Below are 19191 nucleotides of genomic sequence, written 5' to 3' on the forward strand. Positions count from 1 at the left end.
TTTCGACCAAAGCTTAATTATACTTTGAGGAAAACAAAATAACTAGTTTTATTATTCAGTGTGTTTAACATAAGGGTGGCATGGTGACTCAGTGGTTAGCACTGTCACCTCACAGCAAGAAGGTCGCTGGTTCAAGTCCTGCCTGGTTCAGTTGGCATTTCTGTGTGGAAATTGCATGTTCTCCCTGTGTTGGCATGGGTTTCCTCCAGGTGCTTCGGTTTCCACTACAGTCTAAAGACATGCTTATAGGTGAATTGAATAAACAACATTGACCGTAGGGTGTGAGTTATTTTATTTGTTTGGAAGGACATCTGCTGTGTAAAAACATATGCTGGAATAGTAAGCGATTCATTCTGCTGTGGTGATCTCAAATAGAGACTAAGCCGAAGAAAAAAATTAATGAATGAATGTTCGACATAAAGCGAAACACATTTGGACGTGAATTGGACCAGGATTTTTAATTTGATCTATCCCTGGTCTTGTTTCTAGGCTCTAATATTTGCACTTCTAGAGGAGTCAGTACCTGTAAAGAATGTCTTTCGATCCACCCGACTTGTGCCTGGTGCTCTCAGGAGGTAATAAACACAATTTTATTCATGTGCAAGAATCACACCCGTACAGATGCACAAATGACTGTTTGAAATGGTTCAGTATGTTTGCTGTCATGGATTTGTGTTTGTGTGTGTCTGTCAGGTCTTTGAAAAGGGAGGGTCGGCCTTGTCTCGCTGCGATCTGAAAGACAATCTCATTCAGTCTGGATGTGCTGGGAAGTTTATTGAGTTTCCGGTCAGCAGTATGAAAATAATTGAGAACGTACCGCTGAGTGACAAGGCTGGGGGTTCAGGCAGTGACATCACCCAGATCCAACCTCAAAAAATACAGCTCACCCTCAGGCCAGGTATAGTGTTATCAAAACAAGCCTTCAACTGTACACTGGAAAAAAGCTTTCATTCAACCAGTTTAAAAAAATTAGGGTAATGGTTCACATCTAAATTTTATCACTTGACCCAATGAAAAATAAGTAATTTGCCTTAAAAAATATTTTCTATCTCAATGAGAACAATAAAAAAAAAATAAAAATAGGGTAACGGTTTCACATTTAAATTTGATCACTTGAGCCAATGTAAAATAAATCATTTGCCTTAAACAACATTTTTTTAAGTACATAAAAGTACAAAGCACATTGAGTTCCTGTTTAATATGCATGCACTGGCCTGTGTGAGTTACCTTGTACATTGGTCAAAACAAATATTTCTTGAGCTCTTAATCAAAAACATTTACATTTAACTATGTTTGAACTTATAATATATAACTTGAAAATTAAAACAAACAATATTAAACTCAAATGAAAGATACATTTTTAATTGGATCAGAGCGGATTTAGTAATCTGGGGGCCCTAAGCAATTGCAGTGAATGATATTCACTGAATATCATCTTCTACATTTTGTCTTGATGCAAAATTATAACATGTAAAGAATCTTGTAAAACTTTTTAAAGGATTTTTTAAAAATGGATTCACAACTCAAAATGATATATGAACTGTTTCATTTTTAAAACTAATATTTAACTAATTTGACTGCTGGACTGCTTCATGATTGAGGGTGGGGGACACATTTGCGATGTAATACAGTTTAAACATTTATTTAGACCATCATCATACAAAAAATGATGGAAAATAATGTTATATATAATTTATAGGTATAATTTATACTTCTAGGTATTTATTTGGGAGCCATCAGATTTTCTGGGGCCATAAGCGGCCGCTTACCGTGCTTGTTGGTTAAATCCACCCCTGAATTGGATGAAGTACTGCTTGAAATCTTTTGTTCAGTGTATGTGTGTATTACAGATTTGCATGGTGTTTGCTAAATGATAATTATTTAAAAATTGTTATATATATATATATATATATATATATATAAACACAAACATAATAATAATAATATTATTGTCATTATTATTAATAATAGAGAATGTGACACATACAGTAATAGTAACAGCAGAGTTGTGCAAAATTATATATATGTATTTTAAAATAAAATACCGGATACCTTAATTTTAGGTGTATCAAAAAAAACTACAAAATACAGCAGCCACATCATGTATGTATCAAAATAATATGCTATATTTTGTATTTTAAAAATACTACAAAATACTTTTTTTACAAAGGAAATCTTTGCAAATCTTCCATCAGTTAGCCCTATTCGATCAATCCCTTTACCATTAAGCTGACTTGGTGAAGTAAACAATGTTTGATAGCAAATGTGACCAGTCAAACTGCCAGCATCTCTGTACATTGATTATTCAACCTCTTAAAATGATGTTAAATGAGGAATGAATAATATAACTCTTAATAAAGTAATAAACTCTTCAATACTCAATATAAAAACTGTATGAGGAGATTTTGACCATTAAATATTTGTGCTTCATATGTTGTGACATCTTGAGGCTTACATATTTCCTCTTCATAACTATAAAGACCACCTGCACATCAGCTACTGGCATTTGTAACAGCCAATGAAGTATTGTAGGAATTGCCACTGTAGGACTTATTTTTACGTTGTTTGTTTTAACAACAAGCATTTGGCATCAGCAATCCATCCAAAACTGCTAATATTTGTAAGGTATAGTCTTTCTCTTAAGACTTTTTTACAATTCTTCTTTATATGGAAGAGTCAATAACATCCAAAGCACCAATCAGAGGGTGCATTTATATGATGTCATTATGTAGATTTCATACAAAGTATTTTACAGAATTTTAATACAAAAATACAAGACACTAAAGTCTTTTGATACAAAATATTACATAAACCCAATCAACAAATTACAAAATACCAACACTGTCTCACGGCAATTCGTAACTTTTTTTTAGTGGCTAATTCGTACGAATTCGTACGATGTAATTCGTACAATTTAGTACGATTTGCTCATCCTCCAATGGTTTAGGGGCGGGGTTAGGTGCCACGCCTCCTTTTTAAAATCGTACCATTTTGTACGACTGAACTCGTACGAATTCGTACAAATTAGCCACTAAACTGTCAAAACGTAAAATACTTACGTTTTCTCGTGATATCAGGCTGAAAATACTGTTTTATATTTAAAAATTGTATTTGAAATACATGTATCATAAACACTGCCCTTCCCCGAATAAGAGTAATATTCTAAAATCATAAAGATGAAACCTGATATTCTATGAAGTTAAAGTATGTTTCTTAATTTAGTAAAAAAAAAAAAGCATTGGCACACATTTCTGTCCATATCAAAAAGAAGTCAAAAACATTGATCTCTAAATTTAGAAACTACTAACCCTTTAATCATCCTGTTTCTCTTTAAGATGATTCAAAGAAATTCACCATCACAGTGAAGCAGGTAGCTGATTACCCGGTTGACCTGTACTACCTTATGGACATGACCAACACCATGAGGGACGACCTGCAGACACTGTATGCTCTGGGCAACAATCTGGCCGGAGCTTTACGTGGCGTCACCAGTAACCTGCGCATGGGATTTGGAGCATTTGTAGACAAAACTCTCTCACCATACATGTACATTTACCCACCAGAGGTCATTACGAATCCGTGCTATAAGTGAGCTCAAATGACCTTCATTTTAAACATACATTTAACCCATCAGAGATGGTGGCTAAGTTTAGTGATTTCTGTCTCTGTGTCTGATGCAGGGCTTCTGAAACCTGCCCACCACAGTTCGGCTATCGTAACGTGCTGTCTCTGACAGAGCAGGTAGAGCGGTTCACTGAGGAAGTAAAGAAACAGAAAGTATCCCGAAACAGGGACTCTCCTGAGGGTGGATTTGACGCAATCATTCAAGCAGTAGTGTGCAAGGTAACACTTACAGAAATCAACTTTGCACAATACAAAGTCCAACTGAAAAATATATTTGTAGAAATAGTAATTAGGTAATACTTTACAATGACAGTAAATGAATAATTATGTACTAATATGTTAATTAAATGTTGTTTTATTATGAGGTAATAAGTTAAGGCATGTGCTAATTTGGAACTAACTTTAACATGTCACATGAGTTCAAATGTGATTAATGCCTTCCTTAATTTTAAGTACATTTTTGTTAATAAAAGTATTAATCAACTCTTTATTTTTATCTAAATGTAACCAACATGAACTCATGACCTGTTTATGTATCGTTGTCATGAATTTACTTGGAGGGGCACATTATCATTAACTCATTCTAAACCAGGGGCGGATCGGCCATCTGGCAGTTCTGGCAAATGCCTGAAGGGCCGGACTATTTTTTATATGTGGGCCAGTCAGTTTTTTTTTATTTATTATGCATTGTGTTTACATACAGGCAGCTTTTATCTCTTGCTAGATGTGAATATTATGATGATGATGATAATGATGATGATGATGATAATAATAATAATAATAATTAAATGTTAAGTATTTGGCCCAATCGGTGATGGCCGGCTGGTTTTGAGATGGGCCGACCCATTTAGAGTTTACGCGAACATATTCAAAATCTTGCAAGAATGTCAAACAAGCAGTAAGTGCAACACAAGCTAATTCTTACGGTCAGATTTGGACCGTAAAAAAAGAAAGGCAGTGCCGAAAAGCTCCAAGAAAGCAAAAAAAGGGCTTTAAAATCAGACGCTGAAATATTCCCGAAAGGTTTAAATTTGGCTGCTGCATCGGAGGACAGTAGGAGGTAAGAAAACAGAAAATATACTTCTAAGTCATTACACTAAAAGATACTAAGTAATTTTGACACCATTCACACTACTTCTGACAGTTTTTGACAGTAACCGACACTGTTTAACAGTTGTAAGCTTAGAGTAGAACTCCCGTAGATTTTAAAATGTCATTATCAGCAAATAACATGGGATTTAGGGTATACAGACCGCTGTTTGCTACTGCACTAGCAATATAGTCTAGCATGCAAAAGAACCTATAGCTAGGCCCACACAGAATCTGCACGTGCAGAATTCACAGATTTTACGCAGATTTCCGTGTGTAAATCTATATTTATTCAGTTTTTAAATTTATTACAGTAATATTATTTGACTAATATGAAAATGTTCATCTGATTTATGTACAATGCAGTTTGTACAGTAATATTTTCTGTCTTTTGGTAGAGATATTATATGAGAGACTTGCTTTGTTTACCACATAAAGTGAATCTAATTGGATTTGCATTTTAAACATTAAATAAAAGTTAAAATATATAATTTTTTATTTCACATATTAAGGTTTTAGTTATGATACTCCCAAAATCATTCCGCAGAAATCTGCAGATTTTTACCAAAATTCTCCGCAGAAATAGCAAAAAATGTCCGCAGATTCCGTCTGACCCTAGCTATAGCCATAGTACTGTAGGCATTTGTAGTGAACTCTGAATACATAGCTAGTCTTTATAGTAAAACATTAAATACATGCATAGGTTACAGTATGTATTTAGTCTTTAGGTAGAGGTGCAGAGAATGACAATGGGTTGTTTTTGTTCCACATACATTAAATGTTTAAATATCTATTACATATGGTACTGCTTATATTATTTCACCATCTGTACACCAGTATAAGTAGTGAATGTGCATGTCCGTGGGTGGGGCTGTGTCGGTGTGGTAATGTGTGCTGGTGTGGCTACAGTGCCAGGGCTGAAGTTTTGTCCCAATCCACCCCTGTTCTAAACTACTTATAAATTCTTGTGTAAATGTAAACATTATTGACGTTCGTCTAGTATGCTTACATTGAAAAGCAGTTTTGTTTTGTCTACATCACAATGGACAGTCTAAACATGAGAGTTCAGAATGTGTTAATGAAAATGTCCCCCTCCAAGTAAAGTCATGATATAAAGATACATTAACAGGTCATGAGTTCATGTCGATTACATTTAGCTAAAACTAAAGTGTCAGTTACCACATTAATTAACAAACATGTAACAAGTAATTAAGGTAGCCATTTTTTTATATAAACTCATGTGACTCATGTTGTAGCTAAAGTTACTGTAGCTCATGATTAGCGCATGCCTTAAAGGTGCAGTAGGTGATCTGCCAAAATGCTAACCAGTTAGCATAATATCTTTGAAACACAGTCCCTCCCCTGCCGTCCAAAGCCACGCCTCCTAAAAGACGAACACATGCACCTTAAAGATGACAGCAGACAATCTGTTAGATCATGTCATTTGCCAGTTAGAGAACTTTACAGTATTTTATAACTGCAATTCTGAATGAAAAACTGTATTATATCAGTTGTGTAGCAAGCAAAAGTTGTCATAATGTGCAATATTTCATGCGTGCAAGCATCGCTGGCCTCACTCTCTCATGCTCTTTGTCCTAAAGCGACTACTGTATGCTTAGTGGTTGGCTGGCGGTGTGCAGAAATTACACTTCTTAGTAAGCCACTTACATGCTATTTAAGATCGAATATTCAGACTTGCATGGTAAACACTATAGGGAGCACGTCACAGGTTGTCATTGTTCAAAAATGAACCAATGTGAATATAAAACCAATTTCACCTCAGTAAAGCAGGGTAGGCGGAATAGAGCTGTTTACTTCTGTTTTGCTGTTAAACTAAATTAAAATCTACATTATAGATGCTGTAAAAGGACCTTATGAAACTGACAATAGTCACATCAATCTTTCACCGGAAGATTTCAGTGGCTGAACAACACTTCTGTGCATGTAACCTATTCATAAAACTAAATCAGCTTTGAGTGACTAAAATAGTTTTAAAACAGAACATTACCTGTCTAAAAGAAATACTTCAGCCATGGTGTCATCCTTCCTTCAGTGTGTGAAAGTAACTCCAACATTGATTCAAGATTTCAAAAAGTTTTGATTCAGCATTGGATTTTACTGCTGTGACGGTTTCGTGTGCACATCAACGTGCGGCGCATGAACAGATGGACAGTTTGCTGACAGTCAGTTTGGGCTACTTCTCAGAATTCTATGAATTATCAGCCCGACAGTTTTAATTGGATGAACATTTTTCAGTCCTATGCCTTACCAAGAACTTAAACATACATATACACATTTAGATCCTTTACTTTAATCATTACTATTGGAATGTAAAGAGACTTTCAACCAGCATAACAAAAATGCTTCTGAAGACAATCACCTGCTGCACCTTTAACTTATCCTTAGTTCATACTGTTTACAGTTTTTCTCAGTGGCTTTGTTGCATTTCTCACAACACTATATACATTTGCACAACAGTTAATGCATTTCTCAAAACAATTAGTACAAACCGCAAAACCTAGTTGATAACCTGCAAAAGCGCGTCACTTGCTCAAAATGGATAGCTCATTCCTCAAAAGCAAGTATTGATGTCAATGAAAGTGTCCTGACACCATTGTTTATGAACAAGATAGTCAAATGGCTTTGTCATGTCTTCATTATGACAGTTTACTCTGTACATTTATTCCAATGCAAAAAAAGTCAGATTTTGGTGACACTTCCTGAAAATGCTCAAGACAGCACTATATACACTGGCTATACAGACAGCACTATATACACTATATAGACTGGCTAAAGCAGACTCTAAATCATCTGTCCTCTTCTTGCTGGATTTATCAGCTGCTTTTGACACTGTAAACCACCAGATCCTGATATCTACGCTTGAGTCACTGGGCGTTGCAGGCACTGTTATTCAATGGTTCAGATCTTACCTCTCTGACAGGTCATTCAGGGTGTCTTGGAGGGGAGAGGTGTCCAACTTACAGCATCTAAACACTGGGGTACCTCAGGGCTCTGTTCTTGGGCCACTTCTCTTCTCCATCTACACGACATCCTTAGGACCAGTCATCCAGAAACATGGATTTTCCTACCACTGCTATGCTGATGACACCCAGCTATACCTCTCTTTTCACCCTGATGATCCCTCGGTTCCAGCTCGCATCTCAGCCTGCCTGTCAGACATTTCACACTGGATGAAAGATCATCATCTCCAGCTTAACCTCACGAAAACGGAAATGCTTGAAGTTTCTGCCATCCCGACTCTACACCATAACTTTTCAATCCAGATGGATGGAGCAACCATTACTGCATCCAAAATGGTAAAAAGCCTTGGAGTAACGATTGATGACCAACTGAACTTCTCTGACCACATTTCTAGAACTGCTCGATCTTGCAGATTCGCACTCCATAACATCAGAAAGGTCCGACCCTTCATATCTGAACATGCAGCTCAACTTATTGTTCAAGCTCTTGTCCTCTCCAAACTGGATTATTGCAACTCTCTACTAGCCGGGCTTCCAGCTAATTCCATCAAACCTCTTCAGCTGCTTCAGAACGCAGCAGCACGAGTGGTCTTTGATGAACCCAAAAGAGCACGTCATTCCGCTACTCACCCGTTTGCACTGGCTGCCAGTTGCTGCTCGCATCAAATTCAAAGCTCTGATGTTTGCTTACAAAGCGACCTCTGGCTTTGCTCCTTCTTATCTGCTCTCACTTCTGCAGATTTATGTGCCCTCCAGAAACTTGCGTTCTGTGAATGAACGTCGCCTCGTTGTTCCATCCCTAAGAGGGAAGAAATCACTTTCCCGAACTCTCACATTCAATCTGCCCAGTTGGTAGAATGAACTCACTAACATCAGAACAGCAGAATCACTTGCCGTCTTCAAGAAACGACTAAAAACGCAACTGTTTAGTCTCCACTTTCCCTCCTAATCTGTAACTGCCTCTCTGGCTATACCACTAACTGTACTCTCTCTCTCTCTCTCAAAAAAAAAAAAAAAAAATTCTAATGCTTTGCTTCTTAGACTTTACACACCTGAAACTTTTCTATAGCACTTGTTCACTGCTGCTCTTATAGTTGTGTAAATTGCTTCCTTGTCCTCATTTGTAAGTCGCTTTGGATAAAAGCGTCTGCTAAATGACTAAATGTAAATATACAGTACTGTTTGCACAGCCATTTTAAAAATACAGCAAAGTTAGACATCACTGCATTTAGTGAGTACAAGACACTGAATATGTATGTTTCACATTTTTACTGCATATGCACTTTGCAACTCTAATTTATTCACAGCATTGTGCAAAAGAATAAATACACCCTTATTTACAACAAACACAAACTTTCATTGGGTAGAGCTGTGCACAGCTGTAAACAATATTGCAGTACATATTGGAACTGAACATACAACATACACGGCTCTGTAAATCGTTCATGAAATCGTTCAATTTAGAAGACATTTTCAGGAAAAAAAATGATTTAAAATTTTTTATAAAATTAGCTTGACAGATTTTGACAACTAGTTCAACATTTTTGTATGTAATGATCAAGTAATGAAATGAGGACTAATAGTTTTATATGGAATGACTATTCAGCATTCACAAGTTTAATTAATTTTGACTGACATGACATAAGCAAATGATAATGTTATAAAACAGCAGAGAGTTGTATGAAAGCAATTGATGCATGTTCAAAAGCATTTGCAATTTGTTGGAAGGAATGAGAAACTGCTACTATGATGTGCACATATGACTGATTGTTTTGAGAAATGCATTACTGTTGTGCAAATGTAAATAGTGTTGTGAGAAATGCACCAAAGCCACTGAGAAAAACTGTAGTTGACATTAGTACATCATTATTCATGTACTATTATTGTAAAGTGTTTCCAATTATTATCTATGTTTATCATTTCAAAGTCTGAAGATAATGATTTCCATTCAGTGGTGGACGAAACTAAATATTTTTATTTGTAACTAAATAACTGTATATAAAATAAGACCTCTTTTGAGTTTTTGAGTTTACTTTTTTTTTTTAGCCTATTTAGCTGATCTCTGGGTTCTGGCGGGAGCGCTGTTGGCTTAGCATAGATCATTGAATCAGATCCAAGACCATTAGCGTCTCAAAAAAGATTCGAGAGTTCCAATAATTTTCATATTTAAGAGGTAATCTTTGTTTGTTTACAAATCCCACAGCTCTTAATCTTCACTTTTCTGAATGTTGCCATTGTTCCAGGATAAGATCGGATGGAGGTCTGATGCATCTCATTTACTGGTCTTCACAACTGATGACAAAAGTCATTCGGCTTTGGATGCCAGGCTGTCTGGAATTGTCCAGCCCCATGATGGAGAGTGCCACATCAATGACCAGAATATTTATGACAAGACCACCATACTGGTCAGCCAACACAGATTTTTTTAGCCTAAGTGTGTAATGCTGTAATAACAGGTACTTGACATGTTTTTGCATATATTTACTGAAAGTCAAAATAATGTCTAGAGGAGACCAAATATTACAGTTACAGGGTGTCTGTGGGGTCTTAAAAAGTATTAAAAGATGATAAATCAATTGAGAGAAAATTAAGATCCTTAAAGTATTTAAATAGCTTAAATGCTGTTTGCCAATGTATTAGATTTTGTTTCATGTTTTCATTATACATGTATATTTGTACAAAGACATTTTATTTATTTTTAAGGACGTTGAATCAGTGTTTATGGCATCCGGCTGGGTTTGTTGTCATCTCCAAACTCACTCACTGTACTAGCACAAGTCCCTTGACAGACACTCATATGCTTCATACTAACTTCTTTATTGTTCTTCATTTGATTCAAAATGAAGAGCCTGTTATATGTGGTATATCTCTCAAAAACAGAAATAATGATTGCAAATTTGCCCTTTATAGTCATCAAACTCAGAGCACAGCTAAGGCTGTTTAGTTGTGTTGTCTTACAATAAATATAGAGTAAATGTAAGTTAAAGCGTCGCTGATATAATCCGTTAAGTTTGGCAATGAGGTCTTAAAATGTATGAAAAGTGTCTTTAAAAGGTTTTTAAAAGGTATTAAATTTATCTTAATGATTCCTGTATATATCCTGAGATGGATGGATGTCTAATTGTGCGCATATTTTTGTGTTTGTAGGACTACCCTTCAATTGGCATGATCACGGACAAGATATCTGAGAACAATATCAACCTCATCTTTGCTGTAACCAACAATGTGGTCCCACTGTATCGTGTGAGTTTCTGCACTTTGTCTAACATCTGTCTACATAACATTTACACACGTTTATGGGAAATGTCCTGTTTCTCACAGAACTACAGTGAGCTGATTCCAGGTTCAGCAGTGGGAACGCTCTCTAGAGACTCATCGAATGTTGTGCAACTCATTCTGGAATCATATGCGGTAAGTCACTGCGCCAGGAGTTATACCTTGGTGTGAGTCCTGAGAATTGGTTACTTTTTACAACATTTTAGCAAATTTTAAAGTTACTTTTATTCAGTTAGCATGTTTTTTATTTTACTAGAAATGATAGGATAGGATTCTCTCAAATTATTAGTAAACTAATAGTAAACTAACTTTATGACAAAAACTATAAAATGTGTGTTTTAATTCCCTTGATCAGTTTATAGGCTATCCTAATAACAGCAGTAGTACTTAATAGTTAAGTAAATCCTATTATATCAATCAGCATTATAAGATATTGGGGAAAGAAATCCCAGACAATGCTCACTTGAGGAAGAGAAATAAATAAAACAGCATAAATGTTGGGGGGTGCGTTGAAAGAGAAAAGTGAGAATAAAGAGGAGAAAATATTGAGAAACATTTCATTTTGTGGTGAAAGCAATAGGGATGTATTATGTCACTGAATCATTGACAGAAAAACATTGAGAAGTTTGATACCCATACATACCTGAAGTGCCTAGTGACAATCTCCAGCCACAGTATCCATCTTTGAGCCAACTATATAACCCAGACCACTGAGGAAAGACAGCTATGAAAGTATTCTGTTCCACTTTGCTCTTTATTCTGTCAAAAAATAAAACATTTAAACAGGAACTGCATGTATGATGGACATGTAAATGGGTCAGACTTAAGAGGGGATTTACCTCAAAATTACAATTCATAATTTACTCTTCCCCACTTGTTCAAAAAAAGAACTCAAAACTCAAAATAAGAAATACAACAGTAAGAGCAAATCAGTTTTCCAATGCCTAAACTTTGTGTATTATTCAAATTTATTACCCTTTCGTTATGTTCATGGCTGTTTTGCCCCATTGACCTCCATTATAATGACATTTTTTTTTGATAGCAAAGCCATGACAGCATATAATCATGCATTCTTGATTGTTGCAGATTTTCCCCTGTTGAAAAGAGATCAAATGTTTACTGTTGATTATCAGTTGGCAATCAAAAAATGTCTGTGTAATGGAAGTCAATAGGGGCAAAAACAGCCCCAAACATAACGAAAGGGTAGTCAATTTGCCCAGAGTGTATTGTTGGATTTTTATAAAATTATGCGTCAAAAAACATTCTATTTGCTAAAACACAGAAGAATTTTTAGCCAAATAAAGCCTCAAAATCACCCCTGAGTGGATTAAAACATACCCAACAACACACAAGGGCTAATTAACCTAGTTAACCTAATTAACCTCGTTAAGCACAGTAAGCTGAAAACTAGTTCCTTTCATAATAGATAGTAAAAATCATGGCAAAGAGGATTTTATTTACACTGTGAAAAATTCTGGGTTTCACACAATCGATTTATGTTGGGGCAACATGAACGAAATTTGACTTGATGTTAACTTATTAGGTTTTACAAATTAAAGTAGATTGAACATAAAACCATCAATTTGTCCCCCTAAAAAACCTCAACAATTGTGTTTCAGGTTGTTTGTACAAACAACAAACGTCTTTTTTTGAGTGTATATTTATATTGTTAGTGCCATTTGTCTTTGCAGAAAATCAGGTCTAAGGTCGAGCTGGAGCTGTTGAATGTGCCAGATGAGTTATCGCTGTTCGTCACTGCAACATGTCTGGATAACGAGGTTATTCCAGGAGTACGGTCCTGTGATGGACTCAAAATCGGAGATATGGTCAGCAACTGATGGAGAAACCCATGCTTGTTTCATTTATCAAAGTGCAGTGAGCTAAAGCAACACTTCATCAATATTTTTATCACTTATTTTTATATTGAGTCCAGTTGTGGTTAATAGTAAAAGTTAGTTTGAAAATAGACAAAAGTTCACAGTTACAGCCTATACTAACAGACATTTCTAATGGGAAATAATAACAAGCATGAATGCTGCAACTGAACAATCAGAGTCAAGTATTTTAAAGAGCTGTGTATATGGGGTCGTACATCGGATGAGCCGCTCAGCGCCGCGACACGGTGTGCATATGACAGTTGGAAGTAACGCACACCAGACGCACACATTAACATGATATCTAACATAAAACTATTCAGATCGCGCTCTGTGGACATCCAGTTTGTGACCCCCTTAATAGTGTTCATTTATGTCGGTGGTTGCCATTGTGGTAAATAATACACTTTGTCTTTGTAAATATATTAACAAATAACCCTACCCCTAACCCTAACTAATCCTAAACCAAACCATTATCCAAAGCTAATCCTATAGTAAGTGAATGTAGTTAATTACTTATTATTTGGTTGCGTGATTAAACTGTAACAAGAACACTTTAGGGCGGCGTGATGGCGCAGTGGGTAATGCTGTCGCCTCACAGCAAGAAGGTCGCTGGTTTGAGCCTTGGCTGATTCAGTTGCCATTTCTTTATGGAGTTTGCATGTCCTCCCCGTGTTCATGTAGGTTTCCTCCGGGTGCTCCGGTTTCCCCCATAGTCCAAAGACATGCGCTATAGGTGAATTGGGTAAGCTAAATTGTCTGTTGTGTATGAGTGTTAATGAGTGTGTATGGGTGTTTCCCAGTGATGGGTTGCAGCTGGAAGGGCATTCGCTTTGTAAAACATATGCTGGATAAGTTGGCAGTTCATTTCGCTGTGGCGACGCCTAATTAATAAAGGGACTAAACCAAAAAGAAAATGAATAAATGAATAAAGAACATGTTAAAGTGTAACCTATTAACATATTGACATTTAAGATAGAACAATTTCCATGCACACTTGCCTTAAAATATGGTTACACTTTATATTGTTGCCCTTGTTGCAGTGTAACTATTCATTTAACTACTAATTAATATTAATTAATTAAATGTACTTAGTTTAGGGTTAGAATGATGTGGTATGTTTAGGTTTAGTTGCATGTAATTATGCATAATAAAAATATAAAAAGAACAGATATTTATACATTTCACATTAAATAAATTACGTTTTTAAAATTGTTAGCCTTTCTGTACATTTTATATTTTGTTTCAATCAATAATATTTCCTAATCCATGATTAAAAGAGAAAGAAATGTTAATGGTATTTTATTTTTTTCTTTTGGAAAATGTCTGGTTTCTTTTAGTTTGGCTGGATTAAAAGCAGTTTTTAAACCATTTTTAATGACAATATTATTAGCCTCCATAAGAATATTTGGTTACACTTTGCGCTCTATTTTAACGATCTAGGCACAAAGTCTACAGCGCAGAGCGCAAAAGCATTAAGGGCGTGTCCAAATCCACTTTTAAGCATGGAATAATATGGTTTGCGGCACATGGTCTAACAGGGTTGTGCTAATTTTCCTAATGAGTTATGGGTGTGTTTTCAGAATAAACCAATCAGTCTCATCTCCCATTCACCTTAAGAGTCAGTTGCATGAGGCCATGGCGTATTTGCTATGAACATGGCGGACTTTGTAAGTTGAAAAATCGAACGCTTCAGTAGTGATAAAGTTAAACAGACCATCTGCAGCACAAGGATATAGAACGAGCTTCTTCCATTCAGCCTTTACTTTCACTTTCTCTTTTTCTCTTTCGTGGATGAGGAAACATGTTGTACACTTCCCTGAAGACATTAATAAGCCTACATAATTAATTTTGTTTGTTAAGCACAGATTTGTTTCAAAACTATTTCTAAATTCAGTTCTAATTTCCAAAAAACTAATAAATAAACAATAATAATGAAGTGTGGTCAAAAAAACTGATTTATATCCAATCACACATCCTATGCTCATTATGGTCCAAAACCTGAAAGGTGGACAAATCTAAGCTTGTTTTTAATGAAACAAATATAAAACTGCATATAATGAATAATACTGCTAATAATAATAACATTATACAAAAGCAAGTTGTCGTGAATAAACTGAAAAAAGCCCCCCGAGATGAAGGCATGGAGGCAGTGGTTTTTATATTTATGTAGAAAGTAATAATTTTGTAATATTTTATCCCTTTTAAAAGTTTTTTTCATTTGTAAAGATATTTGTGTATTGCTGTACAACGTTCTGCGCTTTCAGCTGGTCTGTTGCGCAGTCTATTTTGTTAGTCAAAATAGCAACGCGCCTTAACACGCCATTTTTCTAGACTGGAACACCCATCAGTCCACAAAGTGGCGCAAATAGATTTGCTATTTAAACAAGATGGCGGCAAACGGGAAAATTAAGGTTGCGCTGGTCTGAAAATAGCAACTGGTTGGGGCAAACTGGGGCTAACACGTCTTGCGCCTTATCGCTCTAGGTGTATGATAGGGCCCTTTACTTTGATGGTCCATTTGAGTAGACTGTCTGCTTAATACCTGTTGATATGCTCCTTCAACAGACATTTAACTGCCTATAAGAAACTTTGCAAGTACATGTCAACTTACACTAACTCCAATCCTAACCCCAACAGTCTACTTATAATCTAATGAGAATTAGCTGGCATGTAAATGCAATGTAACTTAAATTCAACAAACACACCATCAAAATAAAGTGTGACCGAATATTTAGATATATAATGCACTAAGTGGTTACATAAGAGATTATTAATTTGAATCATTGTACAATTATTCATATTAAATGCTCGTATCCAAAGCACTTTGCATTCAAGCTGTACATTTTGTCAACCTCATAACTTTATCATTTTTGCACCATCCTCTACTGTTTTACCATGTGAATTGGCCTTTAACTTCTTTTTCTCACTTTTCATGAAAGGTTTCGTTCAGCATTGAGGCCAAACTTCACGGCTGTCCCAAACAGAAGAGTCAGACTTTCACTGTGAAGCCGATTGGTTTTAAAGACGCTCTTCAGGTCACTGTGAACTTTGCTTGTGAATGTACCTGTCAGCAGAACTCGGTGCCTGCCAGCCCATACTGTCATGAAGGCAATGGGACGCTGGAGTGCGGCACGTGCCTGTGCGACCCGGGCCGACTGGGCTCCCGATGCGAGTGCACTGAGAGCGAATATAAACCCACTCAACAGGACAGCTGTAGCCCCAGTCCAGAGGCACGGACCTGTAGTGGACGTGGAGACTGTGTGTGCGGTCAGTGTGCCTGCCGCTCAAGCAATTTTGGAAAAGTTTGGGGTCCGTTCTGTGAATGTGATGACTTCAGCTGCCCTCGCTCTAAAGGACAACTGTGCTCAGGTGAGGCTGGAAACACACATAATTATTTGTGCTTATATATACAACCCCAAATCAAAAAAAGTTGAACGCAAGAAAACGCACTATTTAATGTGTTCCTCATGATTTTTTTAATAATAAACACATATTCCAATTTTAATTCTTGCAACACATTTTAAAAAAAATTGAAACAGTGAAGCATTTACCACTTTGTATCGTTGCCATTCTATTTCACAACATTTAAAAGACGTCTAGGGACTGAAGACACCAAGTAATGAAGTGTTTCAGGTGTAGTTTTGTCCCAATTTACCTGCAAACAAGTCTTAAGTTGGGCAAAAGTACAGGGTCTTTGTTGTTTTTTTACACATTCTCTATTGGAGACAGGTCAGGACTGCAGACAGGCCAGTCAAGTACCTGTATCCTCTTTTTTTTTTGTATTGTCTTGTTGAAATATTCAACTTTTTCTGATTTGGAGTTGTATTTGTATCAACCAAATGACAAAACATTTTAAGTTAAACTTTAAAACCTGATGAAGTATTACAATAAGTCAAGATGGCATCATGGCAAAGACTAAAGAAATTAGCCATTAGCCATTCATTTTTAAAACTATTACGATTAAAATTGTTGGGGAAAAACTGTTAAGCAGCATTTGGGAATGGTTTGAAAAATAATTACAATTTCAAAAGAGGAATAATAATTTTGTCTTCAACTGTAAGTTTATAATATTGTTTTTTGTTTTGCAGAGATGAACCCATAAGAAACAAAATGTTGTTGTACAAAATTTATTAAAATAAAGTTTGATTAAATATGTATTTAGTGTATCTGAAGATTTTGTTTTGAAAATTTTGCAGAGGCTCTGTAATTGTTTACGCAGTGTTTTTTTTTTTTCCCAGGAATCCACTATTTTAGCATTTAAAATCCTTAATGACCCCTCACCACTTAAAAGAAAAACCTTAGAAGGCAACAATTGAAAATATCTGCAGAAAAAAAAAACAATTTTATAAACAATAACAACAATATACAGTAACAATAACAATCTGGTTTTAGATTACCCAAATATATTGGTAGGGTGACCTATTATCATTTTTTCTTTCTTACTCAAACTTTTAAAAACCTTTTTAAATGCATATCTTTTTGAAGCTTTAGAATGCACAGTATAACTCTATAAGTCTCAGTATAATAGGTCTAACTTTCAGTCACACTTTATTTTGATGGTTTGTTGAATTTGTTACATTGCATCTACATGTTAACTATTTCTCATTAGATTATAAGTAGACTGTAAGGTTGGGGTTAGTGTTAGTGTAAGTTGACTTGTACTTGCAAAGTTTCTTATAGTCAGTTGAATGTTTGTTAAAGGAGCAGTATCAGCAGATATTAAGCAGACACTCTACTAATACTCAAATGGATCATCAAAATAATGTGTTACCCAACTTTCACATTGATCTAAAGTTCGAATTGATCTCACATTGATGCAAAGTCTGTGGTCAAACTACAAACAGTCTAAATTAAAATCTAAATCCACTTTGTGACAATAAATGGTGCTTAAAAAAATGACAGAAACAGAGCTGTTTGCTATGAACTGTACATAAAGCACAACTTTATTATGCAGTAGACTAAGGTAAAATGAAAAGGAAATGCATTGAAAATTGTTCCCTAGACAGTTGGCTTTAGATATACAGTACAGTCATGCAATTCATTTATACATCAATTCATATAATTTCCCTAAGCACTCACTTTAAACCTTTATTCTTAACCTTCAAACGACAATGAGTTTGGTTATTATTTTTAAAGTGATAGATCACCCAAACATTTACATGATGTGTTTTTTTTTTCTCAAAATAAGATATTTTGAAGAATGTTTAAAACCTGTAACCATTGACTTCCATAGAAGGAAAAAAAATACTATGGAAGTCAATGACGTTCTACAAATTATTTTATTTTGAGGAGAAAGAAACTCTAAGAGGATTGAGGTAGTAAATTACAACAGATTATTAATTTTTGGGTGACTGTCTCTTTAAATCTTGGAGATGGTAGAGAACCACTGGCCTGAAAATGTACAGTAATATTATGAAAACGGAAAAACACCATTATATCATTGCATAACAGCAGCATAGCATTGCATTGTGTGTTTATGAGGATTACACTCAGCTTTTTGTTCTTGCCTCATCACAGACATGTTGGTCTTTCACCATATTAGGCCATTTGATCTACATTTAGAAGCAAACAGCGACTCAGTCTGACTCACATATGCTGGATTTATGAGATGTTATGGAAGGATGGGCATGTCGGTGCACATTACCTGCTCAGACAGCTTGAAGTGACATGATTTAGCCTGTTCATGGTATAAATTTAGTTTTCTGTTAAACAGCATGTTAAATGTTAAAATGATGCACTTGTTGGACAATTGAGACTTTCAATAACATGTGTGATATGTTTTGTTAGTTGACTGCTTTGTGGAAATAGTTCTCTTAGCCAGTTACTCTTTTACACAGTTGGTGGGTGTGGTATTAAACTACATGAAGATTCATATCCTCTGGGCATAAATAGCTGATACACACAGGCAAACCAGTCTGAAATCATCTTGTGCCTATTTTCCTTATGAATTTCCTGTGATGAAATAAGCACATTGGCTTGGGTAATCATGATGCTTTAGTTTAATGCTTTGTTGTTTGAACAACAGATTTAAGGATGCATCGTGTAACATGGTGTCATCAAAATTATTAAGCAGAATTCACACCCATATTATGGTTAGAAATTTAGAAACATACATGCACTTCTGTTCAGTAAAAATATGAATAAAACTGAATGCTTTTATTAAAATTGATTAATTAAATTGCTCAGAGGTGAAAGTAAAGACATTTATAATGTTACATACATTATACAAATGAAAGTTGTGTTATAGAACAAAAATAACTTGTTTATAAATTGTAAAAAATATTTATTGAGCACAATAAATGCAGCATTAGAGAGACTTTAAAACACTAAATTTTTCTCAGGCC

The 19191-nt window shown here is 35.4% G+C and overlaps 1 protein-coding gene across 1 annotated transcript in view; it reads left to right on the forward strand.

The window, feature by feature from the left end:
• Positions 1-19191, forward strand: part of itgb3a (integrin beta 3a) — a 35423-nt gene that overhangs the window by 2593 nt on the left and 13639 nt on the right. Inside the window, exons 2-10 of the mRNA XM_056453306.1 lie at positions 490-575; positions 694-898; positions 3336-3588; positions 3681-3843; positions 9938-10099; positions 10842-10937; positions 11016-11105; positions 12662-12796; positions 15787-16216. Of these exons, the coding sequence (XP_056309281.1) occupies positions 490-575; positions 694-898; positions 3336-3588; positions 3681-3843; positions 9938-10099; positions 10842-10937; positions 11016-11105; positions 12662-12796; positions 15787-16216 (1620 nt within the window). The remainder of the gene's footprint in view (positions 1-489; positions 576-693; positions 899-3335; positions 3589-3680; positions 3844-9937; positions 10100-10841; positions 10938-11015; positions 11106-12661; positions 12797-15786; positions 16217-19191) is intronic.

Source organism: Danio aesculapii, chromosome 3, assembly GCF_903798145.1.
Source record: "Danio aesculapii chromosome 3, fDanAes4.1, whole genome shotgun sequence".
Classification (NCBI taxonomy): domain Eukaryota; kingdom Metazoa; phylum Chordata; class Actinopteri; order Cypriniformes; family Danionidae; genus Danio; species Danio aesculapii.